Source organism: Crocodylus siamensis, chromosome 7 (genome assembly GCF_052110815.1).
Source record: "Crocodylus siamensis isolate JL-2025a chromosome 7, ASM5211081v1, whole genome shotgun sequence".
In the NCBI taxonomy this organism is placed as follows: Eukaryota; Metazoa; Chordata; order Crocodylia; family Crocodylidae; genus Crocodylus; species Crocodylus siamensis.
The window spans coordinates 8,058,911-8,076,115 of NC_143401.1; the positions used below are offsets into that span (position 1 = coordinate 8,058,911).

The 17,205-nt window shown below is 50.9% G+C and overlaps 1 protein-coding gene across 2 annotated transcripts; it reads left to right on the top strand.

The window, feature by feature from the left end:
* The first annotated feature begins 3,578 nt into the window (after positions 1-3,578).
* Positions 3,579-16,630, top strand: LOC149859430 (gap junction beta-3 protein-like). Of its 2 annotated transcripts, none has more exons than XM_090056855.1 (2): positions 3,579-3,726; positions 11,338-16,630. In XM_090056855.1, the coding sequence occupies exon 2, from the start codon at positions 11,369-11,371 to the stop codon at positions 12,176-12,178; it is 810 nt and encodes a 269-aa protein (XP_089912981.1). In that variant the 5' UTR covers positions 3,579-3,726; positions 11,338-11,368; the 3' UTR covers positions 12,179-16,630. The 2 variants fall into 2 exon arrangements, with proteins under 2 accessions (XP_089912981.1, XP_089912982.1); XM_090056856.1 differs by lacking the exon at positions 3,579-3,726 and adding an exon at positions 5,363-5,598.
* Positions 16,631-17,205: the final 575 nt, after the last annotated feature.

Genomic DNA, 17,205 nt, shown 5'->3' on the forward strand with positions numbered 1-17,205 from the left:
CACTCATTCTCCTATGCCTGAAGAAGGGTGCCTGTGCCGAAAAGCTTGCAAATATTTTTTTTCTTTTTTTGCAACTATCTAGTTGGTCTAATAAAAGATATTACCTCTGTCACAAGTTTGGATTCCTAGCACATTTGCAGGGACTTATGGTGCAGCCATCCCTGGCCCTATACACTGATCCTTGCCCTCAGGCAAGCTTCCCCAGCCTAGCTGCTAGCTGAGCTCCATCCACCCCAACCTACAGAGCCTCCTGCTGCTCTTCTCTCAACAGGAGGTGATCTCAGTATTAGAGACCATCTGTCCGTCCTGGCTCATTTTGTTTGTGATTCACTTTCCTAGAAAGCAGCAGTCCAAGGGGCCCTCGGGTCCTTGATGGAATGAAGCATCTAGAGCAAAAGCAATTTAAGTAGCCTGAAGGATGCTCTGAGGCTGAGGCAACAGGCTCTGAAACTACAAACAGGACACCATTGTTCATCACCTTTTTCGCCTTCAGGCTGCAATTACTGTTAGGCACGAAGCTGAACCTAAATCAACTCTCCCTTCTCAACTGAGCAAAGCACTGATTGTTTCTCTCCTCGGTGACTCCCAGAAGCTCCTTCCTCATCCCAAACTCCCAGGCAAGGTCACTTCACGGTCCTTTGGAGGTTAGATCTTGAAAGTGAGGCGGCTCCAGAAATACTTTGTCATCTGCAAATTCAGTAGCCCATCCCCTACTCGATGTAAATTTACCCAGTTCTAGTGAGGTCAATGGAGGCATATCAAGGCACACCACAGGAGGGTCTTTGTGAATGTGCTCATTATTTCTATTAAAATAGGTTCCTTTGGTAGCAACAACAGGCTCTCACCCATCTGTAACATGATGGGTTGTTCAGAAGTCCAATTTCCCCTGCGCCTAACATTTAAAGCCCACCATGAGCCTTGAGAGCAAGCGTGAGGATTAAAGGAATGAGGTGAAAATAATATATGTCCTTCAACTAGTAAGAACCTTCTTCAAGTGGAAAATGTAAAAGAGAGACCTGTGTCCTACCTTGAGACAATAGGGTGGAGCCATATAGACACAGGGTAAGCTGGGCAAATTCTGTCCCTCTCATTGCAACTGAGCGCCCGGAGGAGGGAAGAGTGTCTTTGGCTTGGAAATGGACCCTTTAGAAATAATAAAGGTCCATTTCCAAACAAAAGGGGTTCCTTTTTTTGAGCAAGCAGCTGAATGTTGCAATGTTTTTCTATACCACCTACCAAAAAAAAAAAACCCATGCTCTCCACATTCATGAAAAGATGGGGTTTTTGGTGCATAAAGTTGCCTGGAGTTTAAAAAAAAGGTCACTGAAAGGGAAATTTGGTGTGTATTGGGGGACATTTGGTGCATGCTCCCCAGTGGCATGCACAGTTATTCACATTCCTTTGAAGCTGAGCAGTTGAGCTGCATGGGACAAGGGGGAAACTTTATCTAAGGATGAAGAAATGGGCATTCCTGAGTGAATGCCTGTGCTTTAAATTCTCGGGGATGGACGTCATTGATTTAAGTGCTCAGGAACGGACACGGAGACGACTGGGCTCTGCACGGCGTTGCGCTGACTCACCAACTTCATTTGCAACAGGTTCAGATATATTTATCTTGGCATCCCACCCCAGTCCTGACCCAGCATGACCTTGCCTCTCATGTCAGAGCTGATAGGATCGTAGGGTACGGTGATACAACTGCGGGGAGCCTGCGTTGCTTTGGGGACATGGCATTCCCAGTTGACACTGTAAATGCCCATGTCATTGGAGAATGGTAAGGCTCTAGACTGCATAAAAGGCAAGAAAAAAGACTTTCCTGTGCATTATTGTGCCTGAGATCTTGCCTGCCCCATCGGCAACCAGTGACAAGAGGCCTGATCCTGCATGAGTGGCCTTGAACCCTCCCCGTGTTTGAGCAACCACGTTTTCCCAGAATGCTTTCCCAACTGGATGGTGTGGAGAGAGGAGCTGATTGGCTACCGCTGGCAAAAGGGGCCGGCCCTTTCTGACAGTGCTGCAGAAGTGCTCGGTGGCCCTTGTTACACTTGTAACAAAATTCTGTTCAGCAGGAATCCTACATACAAACGAACCAGGGTCGTTAGAGATGGGATCAGTCTGCAAAATGCAGACCTGGACCCTGATTTCAACCTGGCCAGTGACCAGGCAGCTTTGGAGTTGGGTGGTCCTGGACAGGTGCCAATGTCCAGGGGTGTTTGGGCAATGTCCAGGGGTGTCTAGGTCCAGAACGGTGTTTCTGTCCTGTGTGTATTTGTCAGCTAATACATGAAAGTGGAGGGACTCTGGCTGAGGTTGTTCAGATAGTTTCATGTCTCTTCTTTATGGTTTTCCAGAATCATTTGGTGACCTGGAGCCTTCTGGTTTCGGGGTGTCATTTGCGGAGTTTGCTATTGCTATTTGTCATTGATTGTAAGCTGCTCTGAGTCTTTCTCAATAGAGTGGGATACACAGCTAAATTATAATAATATAATGTCTCATGACCCACCACCCCAACAGGGAGACTTTAGCAATGCTAGAATCAGGCCCTGCCCCAGCCAGTCCAGCTGCCGGATTTATCCTTGCCTTCCTTTTTCAGCATTTTATAATACACCGGTAACGAGGCTTAGGGAACACATGTGTGTATGTGCATGTGTGTACATATATAAAAACAGTCCATTCCCGGTATGAAAACTATTTGATTGGTAGACCCACCCAGGAAATAAGAGCTAATTAAACCACACCCCAACCTCCTGAGCAAAAGAGCGGGCACAAAGTTTCATCACACCCGTGGAAAAAGAGGTTAGTCATCTCAAGCGCTGCTCTTGGAAAACTGCTCTGCAACTGCCCTCTAGATATTTAATACTAGGGGCAGTTAGTCTAGCCCCTTGGCTGGCAGGGAGAGAAGTAAGTGCTGGGTCCTTAGGGCCTGAAGCACAAAGGGCTGTGGAAATCAATCCAGAGGAGGGCACAGGAGGCAATGCTGTGTAGTGGCAGTGGAGCTGCACACAATATGATATTCTCCAAGGAAGATGGCTAGCAGACCAGGCTCGTCTGGAGCCTCACTGGTAGACGTGCAGGCACAGCCCAAAGGGCCCATGTCTGGTTTGGGACAGTTGTGCCCTAACCCAGGTGGAGGGAGCCCAGACCCAGCAGTAGGTGGGGGGAAAATCTAATTAAAAGTGCAAAACTCTTGCCCTTGAGGGGCTGAGCTGTGCGCTCCCCTCCGTGCATTGGCATCTCTTCCTGCCAGGTCAAGATCTCCATGCTATTCACTGCCCTGCACCCTGCAATAGGCAGGATTGGGCCTGTGACCTATACAGTAGCTTGTCTGGCACACAGCAGCATCCTGGGGTCCCTGCCCTGGTCTGGAGGTTGCAGCATCGGCCGGGTTTTGCTAGGTGCAAACAGCCTCTCTGCGTCTGTCCCAGCCGCAGATACAGCCCAGTAAAAGTTCGGCTCCCTCTAGCTTCGCACACAGACTCGCCATCCCCAGAGGGCTAATCTTCCCCTTGCTCAACTCCTCCTGGGCCCCACCCTCAGCACTGCCCAGAAAATAAAGGAGTTTGTTGCATAGAGATGAACTGAAAACCTCATGCTCCTTTTCTCTCTCTCTGCCTCCTGTCTGCACAGGAGGCATTTTAATGGCATAATCTTTCAGCAGGGCTGACCTGGGGATTTGCTTAGTTTTGCTGAAGCTGGGACTAGCAGGAGAAACAAAAACCTGTGCAGGTAAGTGCCGTGTACCTTTGGCTTCACTACAGTCTTGAGGAGGGGATGCCAGGCTGGGTGTATTGCTAGAAACGTTGTACTGAAGAATGGCAAGAGGAAACAGTTAGGGTTAACACCGGAGTTAGACAGAGATAGGCTGATATGCTTGTCCCTGCAGTAAAGGTATGATATAGCCCTTGATAAAAAGCTTTCGCTGGGCAAGATGAGCACTTTCTGGTGCTTAGTGTCGTTATGTTCTGGTTTCCAACTCTGTAATATTTTTCAAGCTGCGTTCAAACAGTAAAGGAGAAGGAGGCTATTTCCCCTTCTTTTTTGAAGCAATACTTAGACACGTTTGAGAAGTGGCTCCACATTTATTTCCTGTTTTGTTTTTTTGTTTTTTTGCTTTAAGACCCTTTGATCAAGCAGGCAGCTGGATTTGAGGACAGAAGAGAACGCAGGGCTTGGGGGAAAGTAAAAGGGCAAATTAGGCTGTTTCCTTGTCCCTGCACTATTCCATGCCAGACTCATACATGTGCGCTGCATTTGACTTTCCCTCTCCCAGCTGCTGGTCACTGCAATTGGGGATCAGAGGAGACAGGAGCATGAGCAAGTCTTGTGGAAATGTTTTTAGGAGACAGAATGATGAAAAGTGGTGAGGATCCAGGACAAAAGTCCACTAGGATCTTTCCACTGGCTCCTGTAGGCATTGGATCGGGGAGTGGGGGTTTTGTGCATCTCTGTGCGGGAAGGAGAAGTAGCCTGGGGAGCTAGGAGGTCTGTTCCACTTCTGGTTGGCTCCATTGCAGCCCAGAGACCCATGATTTCTGCCCCAGGCACATACAGATGCTCCCCAAACTGGCCCAGCTTTGCCTTTGGAAGGCCCTCGCTTGCTCTGAACACCATTTAATTCCATATAATGCCCCAGCAGCCCCAACAAGGCTGGACTTCCCACCCTGTGAATACAGGGCTTGTGACTCAAGTTACATGCTTATGGCAAGGGGCCACTGTGCACTGGCCATGGCCATGTCCCTGAAACAGGCTAAACCCAAGACAACCTGAATAAAGTCCCATCCCCACATGCAAGATATAGAAACTGGGTGGCATCCCTTTAAATAGTTTGGGGCCCCACTGCTGGCCCTCCCTGCCTTCCTTTGCAGAAGTCACCCCAACCTAATAGAAGAACAGTGCATATATGCAATCACTCCTGTGTGTGTGTCCAAAATTCATAACTAGGGGTGTTGGGAATCTAACCTTCTCTGTGCAGTTTCTTTACACTCATTGCTGTGTACAGAGCAGACACACCCCAGCCTGGTGAAACCGGGCTGTAGCCAAGCCGCTGGCACACGTGGCATTCCCTTGGCAAGATAACAGTAGTTACAGTTTGGGGCCTTCCTGGGCCTGCAGGCATCCCAAGGTATCTCATTGCACTGATTCATCATGTTCAGTCCATAGGCCACACTTGCAAACACCTGGAGTACTTTACCCACTGAACCAAAGGTGGAGGCTGTGTATTTCCAAAGGATCTGGGAGTCAACCTTTATGCTTTTCCAGCAGCTCCTGCATTCACTGCAGCTTCCTTTGCACCAGCTTCAACTTCTTCTTGGGTCTGGTCTGAAGCCAATGGGAGTCCTTCAAACAGGCCTTTCATCAGGGTGTTTGTATCCTCTGTAAAGTGCACCTGGAAACTTCCATAACCTGCTTGTCCAGTCCAGGAAAGCCTTATACCATCTCACAGTGTGTTTCATTGCCATGGGTACATTCTTTCTGCATGACTAGTGCAAACACCCACTGAGCGGGAGTCAACAGAGCTGAACTGGCCCCGATCTCCGGACACCACTTGGAACCAGGGTGGTCGGCCATTGTGGGCCTGATGAACGCTGTCTGCAAAAGGTAGCAATTATCACTTTTTCCCCGATAGTTTTGGCAATGAGAGAGCAGCAGTTTCATGCTAGCATGTGAATTTGTAAAAGGGCCAGTCTTACCCAGAAATGTTCTGAACATTTGCAAGTTGCGCAGACTTCAAAAGAAGTTCTGTGTTCAAATGAAATGTTCACATGTTGTGGCATTTGCTCAGAAAGTACAGCCCTGGTGTTAACACATGTGAGCTATTTCAGCCCATAAATCATCGCATGTTTTGAGCAAAGAAAGGCAAAATTTGGCCTTTCCACCACAGTGCTGCTTCCTCCCCCTTACTCATTCCAAAGAGCTCTTCGGAGAACTTCAAGTGTCATCCCATACCCTTGGCAAGGTCCTCACTGGTGTCATTTGTCCAGTTATTTTCAACAATTGAAATTTGCCTCTGTCCAGAGAGCCAGGGAAAGGCCACTTACATCCCACGCTTCTGGGATTTACTGGTTGCCACCTGGGCCCAGGAAGGAATTCCCCCCTCCCCCCCTGTTTTTCAGTTTTTTCAGCTTCCTCAAAAACATTGTGTGTTGGTAGCCAAGGCTGGAGATTTTGGCTGGGATGTGTGAATACTCCTGCTGGGACTCATCCCAGAGGTAACTGGTTAGAGGATCTTGCCCCACTACTCATGGTCACATTGGTACAGACTTGGGGAGGCAGGGGTTGCCTTCCTCCATAGCGGCATGGGACATTGCCCTCTTCCTTGGATCTCTCAAGTGTATTCAATAATCCTGGCAGTGGCAGGACATTGGCAATGCCCTCATCTCCCTGCTTGTCCTGTGACAGGGTAGGGTGTTCTTGGTGTCTTTGGGCTACAGTCCTTGTAGTTAAGTGACAGGGTGGTTGGTGTAGTTTTAGGAATATGTTAGCACTTGCAGTATTGCCGACTCTCATGATTTTTTGGTGTTATTCTTAAAGTCTACACTTCGGGAATGTGAAAAATGTAGCTCTTTCTGATAGATAGATAGATTTTTCACATTCCCAAAGTGTAGACTTTAAGAACTACATTAAAAATCATGAGAGTTGGCAATACTGCACCTTTACGGGATGGTTCAGATAGGAATGATTGGCCTTGGAGATGTAACCTCTTGCAGTCCCTTCCAGCCCTATGTTTCTACTATTCTGTGACCCTTTTTAAGCACAAAGAAGTATCCTGTTGGCTTTTTGCTTGCCATACACACAGGAGCAAATTTTATTCAACACGAGTGACTCCATAAAAGTTAACAACATGGGTATTCCCTCTTAGTCTTTCTTGCAGACTCCTATATCAAAAGAGACACATTTACAACTGCAGAGATGATTTTGTTAACTTACCATCACATGAAATCAACTTGGGATTTAGAAAGCCAGCCATCTTCTTGCTGTCTCTCACATCACCATCCGCCATAAAAATTCTGCAGTCGAGACTGAACTGATAATTGCCTTGATGAGGCAAATTCCTGGAGCTATGTGGACTCCTGCTGGGTGGTGGTCATAGGAGCTGCTGTTTGCTTTTTTCAGGGAAGCAAATGGCTCTGGCTTAATGGTGCAAGACGACATTTTCCAAAGGGGCTACTGATTTGGAGAGATGGTTAAAGGTCCTGCCAAGCACCTGCTGCTGAAAAAACAGGCCCCTGGGAGCATCTGCTCGAAAGGCATAGACAGCAAGTATGAACCAGTGAGGAATAAGGGCCTGTTTTAATATCATTGCTTTTATTTTACAATTTGGAGAAGGTTCAAATTCTGCTCTGGCTTCAGCTGCTGTGAGCAAGGAATACTGTTGCAGTAGGCTGGCCTGTATAGACCTGCAACTGGTCTAAATAGTCACAAACTGACAGAGAACAGATTTAGGCTAGATATCAGGAAAAACTTCACGGTAAAAGCGCCCAAAACTTGGGCCGGGCTTCCAAGGGAGGTGGTGCTCTCCCCTACCTTGGGGGTCTTTAAGAGAAGGCTGGATAGGCATCTGGCTGGGGTCCTCTGGCCCCAGCACTCTCTCCTGCCCAGCCAGGGGGTTGGACTCGATGATCTGTTGAGGTCCCTCCCAACCCTAACAACTATGAAGCTATAAACACAAAGAGAATGAAGTCTTTAAATGCTGCTCTAGGTCTGTTGCACAGCTGATAATCCCCAGCTTCGAGGCCTTCTCCTTTGCCTCAGGAGATGATAAAGCTTGTTGCAAAGGGGGACAGTGTCATTAGCCCCATTTTGCAGATGGGTCAACTGAGGCATGGGGCCATGAAGGGAGTTACACAAAGTCACCCAGCAGCAGAAGAGAGAGCAGAATCCAGGCTTGGGCTTGGTCCACTAAACCGTGCTGCGTAAAGGCAAGCTGTGAAGCAAGAAAGAGCATTAAACCTCCAAGGAAATTAAGCCACCCACCCGATGCTTTTTCCAGTTCATTTCATCCAAGCCCACAAAAGGCCAAAAGTGTAAGGTCAGGGCAAAGACGGGACCAACCTTCCTGTTTTGTGCATCCCAGGCAACAGAGAGGCTTAATTTAATATACAGAGACTCATTATTGAAGTAATGAACAAGCTTGTTAGCTACACAGTGATCAGCCATCTGAAACTAAGGAGGCTGGTTAAGAATGCGTCCGCTCCTGGCACACGGGTAAAACCTGAGCTGGATTCTCCGGGGCGAGTGCTGCTTGGCTTGTTCCACTGCTGCAACCAAGCAGGTGCCAAAATCTCCTTCGGGAGCTCATGCCACAGGGTGCTTGAGCTTCACCACAAGCCTGGCTGTTCCCAGGAGATCTTTGGGTGCAAGGAAAGAAACCTAGTAGGACCATACTAAAACATACTAGACCAGGGTCCTTTTGCCATGCCGGTGCATTATCTGCCAAGGATCCTGAGAGGAAGGATAACCTTTATATTCTCCTCTCACCGGTTCACAAACTTGATCCACACAGCATTGCACACAGCCAGTCTGGGAGAGGGCAGCAGGCGACATGGTGCACAGCAGCGGAAGAAGAGTTATTTTGGCCAAGGGCCTGATGCAAACCCCAGCCCCTTCCCTGCTCTTAGGAACAGGGCCATGGGGTCGTTAAAGTCCGCGCAGAGTAGAGCGAACCTTGGTGTTGAGCCCTTTGGTGGCTCTGTACGGAGAGGTGAAGGCAGATGGACTTAGTCTGATGTTTCAGGGCAATCCTTCAGGACCGGGGCAGTGCAGAGATGGAGCTGGCCAAGAACTCAGGGCAGGAAAGCCTTGAATTAGAAGCAAGTTAAATGGTACAAATGGGAGGCGCTTGTTCCCAGCGCAAGGAGCTGCCTGAGATGAGGAGGCCCAGAGTGTGAGAAGGAGGTGGAGGGGGGCATAGGAGGCAGGAGGGAACAGCAGACATAGCTCAAGGGGGAAGGCCTCAAGGCAGCTGCTAGAAAGCTAGCACTATGGAGCGGCTGCGGTCCCCATACAGCCACCAGGCGCTGCCATGGCTTGGGCAACGTCTGGATGAGGCCCTGTGCTGTCCCACGGGAAGACAAAGCTATTGGGGCTGGCGTCACTGAAGACTGGCAGCACCCCAGGCCAACCACAGTAGGTGCCGAGATAGCGACAGGGGCCAGGAGTCCAAGTCTTGCTCCCTGCCTCTCCTCCTGCAAAGGAAGCTGTTTCCTAACTAATTACAGCACTCCAGCAGCAAGCGACTAAAGCAGTGATTCAACTGGAAATGTTAATTGGCTAATTATTTGTTGCATCTCCCCTCCTAGACTAACGCTGGCAGCCCAGGGTTTCTTAGTAACATGAAAGGAAGTGCCCTAAATAACTGCTTAGGCTTGCAGGCACTTGGAGTGAATGAGGCTCTTGCATTTTGGAAGCAAGGCCAACGAGATCACTAAGAGCCTATTTGCAGAGGGATACCCCTCATCGCCTTCAGCCAAGGCCCCCGGAGGTAACTGCTGGGAGGAAAGCTATGATGAGTTGGGTCCATGCTCTGGAAGGGATGGCATGGGGCTGCCCATTCATGCGCTGGTGCTTGTCCCCTGAACAGGGTGCACTGTGCTTCTTTCATCTGGTCAGAGGTCCCTATCCGTTCACAATCTTAGGGCAAGAGATGGAGGAGGTGGGGACCTCCCACAGGCCCTGGTGTCTCGGTCTGTGCCACAATGGTATTTCCGGTGCAAAAATGTCAGGGCAAACCAACCCATCTTTCAACTTGCTTCCTGGAATTTGTGGATTAAATCATGATGTCTTTCCCATGCCATCCAGATCCACCCTGCTGGTCCCCTTGTGGGCCCAATTGAAACCTTCTGATCACTGTCTAAAACCATCCAAGGGTGAAGGAAACAGAGCTTTTACACCAAAGGTTTCATTCTTCCTATGGCCATTTTGGGGTAACGAAACCTTCCACTAACTTTGGCTCTCTGGGCTCAGAGGTGTTCTCCTCCCCCCCATACCCACTCTGTAGTGATCGCTCCCCACGGACATAGCTAGCGTGGGACTGGACGTGCCTTAGTGCACGCCCAGCTTGTGCAAAGAGCGTCTTCCTTCTGCTGAGTGCTCTCAACCCTCCCTACTCCCACACCCCACTCCCAACAATACTCAGGAGTAAAAGCCTGAGTTGTCTGACTTAGACCAGCTGATCTCAGTGCAGTTGTTCCCAATTTGGACTGGTCCAAGTGTGTAAAAGGTCAGCATCTTGTTGTCCGAGGCTTTTGGTCTGCCCATTTCATCCTGCCTTACTAATAAGCCCAAAAGCCAGGGAACGAGTGAAGAGACTGAGTCACTCTGCAAACCGGCCGTGACTCAGAGGGCCAATTGAAAACAGCACAGCATAAATGTCGTGCCGCCGTCTGACCCAGATTAAGCCAGCGCTCACATGGGATGGGTCACCTTTCCCTCCCAGAGGGCCTGGGTCATAGCCCAGCTCTGGGCTTGGAAAGATGAGATTTCCAAAGGGGTGAGGTATCTGTGCCCTACTGAAGCGAGAGCTGGATGCTTTAAATCCCATAAGTCCCATAAAGTCCCCTGGGAATACAAGAACTGGGATCTGCAAAAGCCTGGTGGGAACACTCATAAGCCGCACAGACACCGCCCCATGCCAGACACTTGCTCTGTACCCGAGGCAGCGATGGGGACCCACCCATCCCTGCTCAGATCCCCCGCTGGAGCACATGGGCCGGTTTACAGAGAGCAGGGCAGGTCCCAGGTCCTGAGATTTTAAGCTACTAGTCCTCAGCTTGCTGAGCCCCCTGAGCCACACCAGAGAAAGGGAGAAGCCCTGTTCCCAGTGGAGCAATTCTCCCATCTCCGGAGAGCAAGACAGCACCCCCGTGACAATCCCTCTCCGCCAGCATGCTGCCCTGAGGGGTTGCGGAGGACCCGAGCTGGGTTAGGGTTGGGGGCTGGGTTTCTGCACAGGGGTGGGTTGCTGCTCTCCACAGCTTTTGCCTTTTCCCCGTTGGTGGAAACTCCTTGCTCCAAAGGGGTTGAAGTTGCACTCCCCTTCTTAAAAGGATGCCCTGCTGAGTGCTTACTCTAGTGCAAGGGGGAAGCCTGGTGTGAGGCTCAAGGCAGCCAAAGGCGAGTTGTTCCCAAACAGAGGTACTGAGCAAAACTCCCTAGGACAGATCCTGGCTGCAGTGAATCCATGGATGTCGGCAGAACGGTGCCGGTTTCCTCCAGCGGGTGCCCCCGGCCCATTGATACTCCTAGTTCTCCACTGATTTACCCCATCTGAGGATGGTGACTTCTGATCTTTCCCCTTGCAGTCCCTTCACCTTCTCTCTTTGTTTTCCCTTGGCTCAGGTGAATCTGGCCTCCCCCAGCAGCCGCCACCATGGACTGGAAGACACTTCAAGCCCTGCTAAGTGGGGTGAACAAGTACTCCACGGCCTTTGGGCGCATCTGGCTCTCCATAGTCTTCGTCTTCCGGGTGCTGGTCTACGTGGTGGCTGCAGAGCGTGTGTGGGGGGATGAGCAGAAGGACTTTGACTGCAACACCAAGCAGCCCGGCTGCACCAACGTCTGCTACGACCACTACTTCCCCATCTCCCACATCCGCCTCTGGGCCCTGCAGCTCATCTTTGTCACCTGCCCCTCTTTGCTGGTCATCATGCATGTGGCCTATCGGGAAGACCGGGAGAGGAAGAACCGGGAGAAGAATGGGGAAGGCTGCCCCAAGCTCTACAGCAACACAGGCAAGAAGCATGGCGGGCTGTGGTGGACCTACATACTGAGCCTCTTCTTCAAGCTGACCATCGAGATCACCTTCCTCTACCTGCTCCACTGGATGTGGGACAGCTTTGACCTGCCGCGCCTGGTCAAGTGCAGCAACGTAGACCCCTGCCCCAACATCGTGGACTGCTACATTGCACGGCCCACGGAGAAAAAGGTCTTCACCTACTTCATGGTCGGGGCTTCCTCCATCTGCATCGTCCTCACGGTCTGCGAGATCTTCTACCTCATCTTCAAGAGGGTGGTCCGCCACACGCGCAAGTGGGGGAAGACTTCCAGCAAGCCCTCGGTCACCTACAGTAAAGCTTCCACCTGCCGGTGTCACATCAAGCTGGAGCAGCAGGACAGCCAAGTCAAGAACAAGCCCTTGGATGCCCTCAGGGCCTCTGCTCCCAACCTGACCGTGATCTGACACAGCATCGGGGTGGAAACAGAGGGAAACTTCCCTGACATTACCGAGACAAGACAGCTGCCAGAATTACCAGACTATTTCACTGGGACCTCAACAGCTACAGAAAGGTAAAGGAGAGGAGGCGAGTCTCGGGCCAGGGGGCAGGAACCCGCTTTGTTTCGTGTTGTCGACTGAGCTTCTTCCATGAAGATGCTTCACAAGTGGCATGCTGCTGCCCTTTCGTGGAGATAAGGCCCTCGCGGTGTGGGGTCCTCTTTCCATACGTGGCACGGGTGTTCCCAGGCAGCTGGGTGAGGGCCATGTGAATCCAAGGGTCTCTGCTTCTCTTTCTTTACAAGCTATTAGGACAGCTGAGGTAGAAGCTTCTCCTCTTCAAAATGCTCACACATGCCAGAGATGAGGGGAGGACATGCCTTTCAGTCTTGGGTAGGTCACCAATGTAAAGTGGCTGCTGTTAACATCTGTCTCATGTTCTCCACAGTCGCCGATAGGTTTGCAGCCATCACTCCTCAAAGCCCCGCTGCGTCACACAAGAGGGAGATAAGCACAGGCTCAGCAGTTTTGATGAATGGTTAATGAAGTAGGGAGTGGACGGAAGGGGCCTTATTTTGGTACTGAAGAAGTAAAAGGATCCAAGCCTTGCCCCTGAACCACCATTTTATCATAGATGGAGTCCAAGAGATGCCCAGGTAGCAAGCCACAGGGAGGATGTGATCTCAGTGTGCCCCGTTACTCTTTTGAATGGTTTGCAGGAGCTTCCAGCTCCCTCTAAAAGCCCCCACGCTGGAGAGCAAAGATGCCAGGCCCATCCCCTGCCACCTCTGAGATGCAGGGAAGGCAATAAGCTCTGCCTAGTCAATGTATTCATTATGAGGGCTTAGCCTAACCTTGCTTTTAATGTACTATTTATTGGTGGAGAAAGCAGCAGTGCCCCATGGCCCAGCTTCTCCTTCATAGCCTGCCTGGTCAGAGACATGCGGTGCCACAAGGGAAAGACTTCTGCATATTGTCCAAGCAACAGAGAGCCCAAAAGCAGTGATACAGCCCTGTCACACTGGACAACTACAAACCAAAATCCCAGCTCTGTCATTCCCCAGCCGTTGAGGTCCTGGCCTGACAGTTTTCTTTTTAAGGCTCTGTTGTCTCTTAAAGTTCAAGCTTTGGCCTGTGCTTGCTTCTCGCTGGCCCCGTGCACATCCGAGACAAAATGAAATGAGTTCTCCCCTTGCTGACGGCTGGGGGAATCTGAACAGAAGCTCCAAGGGGTCAAAGGCATGTCTGGAAACAGGTGTCCATCAGCTCACCCTTCGAGCGGACCTGCCCCTGGGAGATGGCTAGGAATCGGTCACGGCTGGCAGTACATTCCCCATCTCGGGTTGTTTTACAGCAGACTGGGATGCAACGAGCCCACAAGCTCTGAAGAGTAAGGGTTTTTTAAAGTGTTTTTTCTGAGTTGCTCCTGACTAAAATAAAGTACTGAGCAGATGCGCTTCAGTAAAGATAAAAAAAAACCTTCAGCGCAGAGACTGCAAAATCGGTGGCCCAGACCTGTGTTTGCTGTATAGGCAAGCAGATCTGGGGTCATGCATGCAAAGGGCAAAGCTGCCTCCTTAGCCCTGCAAAACAACCCACAAGCCATCCCAGGGGAACCAGAGACCCCACGGTGTGGACAAATGAAGAGCGGAGGGAGAGGGTGAGGACTCACCACACCTCGATTCAGTCCCGGCACAGGTGGGTGGGGAGAAGCAGGCGTCAAGCCAGAACAGCGGGATCACCAAACCCAAGCCAGCTGTTCTGCACGCTGGCGCTTCTCGCTCCCACCAGACGAGATGAGACTCACCGCGAGCCCCTTGACCACCGCGTTGTGGATTTCCCAGGATGGCCACGTGTCCAGCTCCCTGCTGTGCTGGGGATATGTGCCTGGCTGCCAGGCATTTCCCTTGTGTACTCAACTGTGTAATGAAGGGCCAAATAAACACTGCATCGTTTGTACATGCACAGGTCTCAGCTTTCCTGAGCAGTACGTGGGGTGGTGAGTAACCAGGGAGAAGGATGGCAGTGTTGGGGTGGGCTCCTTGCCTGGTGTCACAGACCCCGTGTATCCCATCCCGAGTACAACGGGCCTGCTGTTACATTTAGAGACTTATTGTGTTAGGCACAGTACACCCACCTCAGGGTGGGACAGGCCATGCCCCAGAGACGTTCAAGTCTAAATGGGCAAGAGGAAGAAAGAGAAACAGAGGCTTAGAGAGACTAAATGCCTTTCCACACAGCGGGTCACGGGGGGAGTCCTCGTCCAGTGCCCCTCACGCAGCCACTGCTCCCAACAGCTCACGGACGTTGGTTTGGATATCGTTTCTGCCACACGCAGCACTTCAGGGATGAAACATTAGAGATGAAGACAGCCACCAGAAAATACTGTGCCGTCCCATCCCTGCTTGGGGAAGTCCCCGTTCAGCGGAGGTCATGCAGGGAAAGGAAGGTTACAGTGGTGGAAAGATGTTGAGCCGGAGGGGATGGAGGCGGCGCTGCTGTGGTGGAGGAAAAGCACCATTTGGCCCCTTGGTGGGGATGAAATGGAGAAGGACATAGAGGGAAGGGTGACTTGGGTGACTAGATGGGGTGAAGAGCTGGACACACAGCTACAGCAGAAGGGAGCCCCAGCCCCAAGTTTGGCTGCGTGCTCAGATCCGGACCCTAGCAATGCTAGGGGCACCGGGCAGGACCAGGCTGAGCCGTGGCGCTCGGCAGGGGGCTCGGCCATGCTCGGTTCCACATTTGCTGTCCCCTTCGCAGTCCTCGGACCTGCCGTGCATCATTAAACTTCCACTCAGCATAGCTGCATGTTCCCCCAGGAAATCAGCGCAGGATTGGCATCAATTATTCACTGCCCCTTGATAAATATTACAATAAATACGAGTGATTGCCATTTAATCTGTTCTTAACCACCCCAGGCTCCTCGCACAGGTCCTGCCCACGCTCCAGTTGTGCCGTGCCCACTCCTGAGCTCACTGAGCAGCTCCATTAACCTTTTTGGGGCACCACCCCCCCAGCTCCCAAGATTGATGCATCCCATAGCTCTCAATGAGACGCCCACAGCACATTCAGCAGCACACGAAGTAGGTGGCTTCCAGATGTCACTGCAGTACAGAAACCCCTACCTACCCAGAGGCACCTGTAAGTGCTTTGAAGCTGATGGAAAAAGCCCCCTTCACCTCAAAGGGCTTCGGGCCAGGCCCTGAGACAACAAGGGAAAGAAATCTGAACCCTCACATCTGCATATAAGTCCCCCATGTTGACCTCTGCAAATCTGTCCTCCCTCGCCTTTGGGAGAATCTAGCACCCCTGAAAACTTAAGGCCGGCTTTGCAATCCCAGCCGTGCTACTAAGGAGGCTGGTTCCTGACTCCCAGCCCTGCGTCATGGGAAGCAGGGGCCAGCCCCATTAGCAAGGATCATCAGGATCGGCTCTGCCTTGGCTTGCTCTGTGCTGCAAACAGCCATGCTGAGAAACAGTGATGTTTGGACCTGGGGAAGGGTCCATTGAAGTGGATCCCATGACAGGGAGGGGGTTTTCTCAGACGGTAACATGTTCCCACACTGCATGCAGCAGATCAGAAATGCAGAGGGCCTTTGCAAAGAGAATACCTACTGCCAAAGCACCCGACACCCAGGAAGAAAAGGCAGGGCAACATAGCAGAGCAAGGGCCTGACATGAGAATCAGGCTCCAGGAACCAGGTTGCATACGAGTGGCCACTCTAGGCTTGTTCCCCAGCAGCAACCGATGCAGTGAGCACGATCCCACACATTACCTACACAAGCACGAATCAGGAGTCACAGCTTTGAAGGGGGGACCCAACCCTCAGCAGACCTCAACCAGCCTCCTTCACAGGTAACAGCTTTGCATTCAGCCGATTGGCAACAGCTGAGAAACCAGCCTGCTGGACCAGGAAGGGGGAAGAGAATGGACCCAGCCAGTGGCTATGAATCAGAGCAAGGGAAAAGGTAGGACGATGAAGGCAGAGTCAGGAAACTGGATGCGATTCCAGCTGGGCCCTTCCTTACTGTTTGTGCAGCACCGTGCCCTGCCAGGAATGTCATTACTGGGCGTTAAATAATAGCTTATTAGTTAAATAATAGCTGATCCACAACAGCTATAATGATAGCTGTGAAGTGTCTTGTTCTACTCTTCCCTGTCATTCACACACTTTTTTTAGGAGCAGATGTCACTAGCGGCCGTTTCAGAGCAATCCCTGTCCTGGATATGGACTGCTTTGGCATCACCTTGGGTGGATTTGAAATCCTTCACCATGCTGGGCCAGCAAGCTAGCTCAGTGAATGCACATAGGCTCTACGGCCCATACATTCCTGGCTGACATGGAAGAGCTCTGGATGGAGATAACATAGCCTAGCCAGCCTCGTGCAACACGACTACCAGTGACTGGATGTACAGCCATCCACCACTCAGCTAGAAACCTGCACATCACCCAGATAACATCCAGGGGATCTTTCTGACACTCTCAGCCCTGGCTTGGCACAACTTCCAGTAAAGCCACTGGACTTTCAACACATTCATAAAATGAAGCACTTGCTTCATTACTTTGCTGAATCAGAGCCTGGAGGTTGAAAGCCTGGTTCTGATGCTCATGGTGACCTGCACAATTGCATCTCATGCCAGCAGCAGGCTTTGGAGACACCATTTATAAACAGCGAGAGAGATGCAATCCGGCCTGAACTGGTCACGTTTTTTGACCCTTCAATCTCTGGGTGCCTAACTCACAGGCAGGGATTGCTGTCCCTTTAACAATATCCACAATAACCCTTCCATACAGCTGCACAGAGCCTCCATGGCTGTTCCAACGAGGGAGTTCTGCTTAAAATGTGATGGCGTGCTATGGCCCCTGTATATTTAATTAATCTCTTTGCATTAGATTACTGCGTCCCTTTAACTGACTAAGGGGTTTATTTATGAGAGACAGAAACTGCTCCATATTTAAAAGAGCTCCTCACTGAGGCAGGTCTTCAGA

Excerpts from the sequence above, each read along its gene's own strand:
- LOC149859430 (XM_090056855.1), top strand. The coding sequence starts at position 11,369 with ATGGACTGGAAGACACTTCAAGCCCTGCTAAGTGGGGTGAACAAGTAC.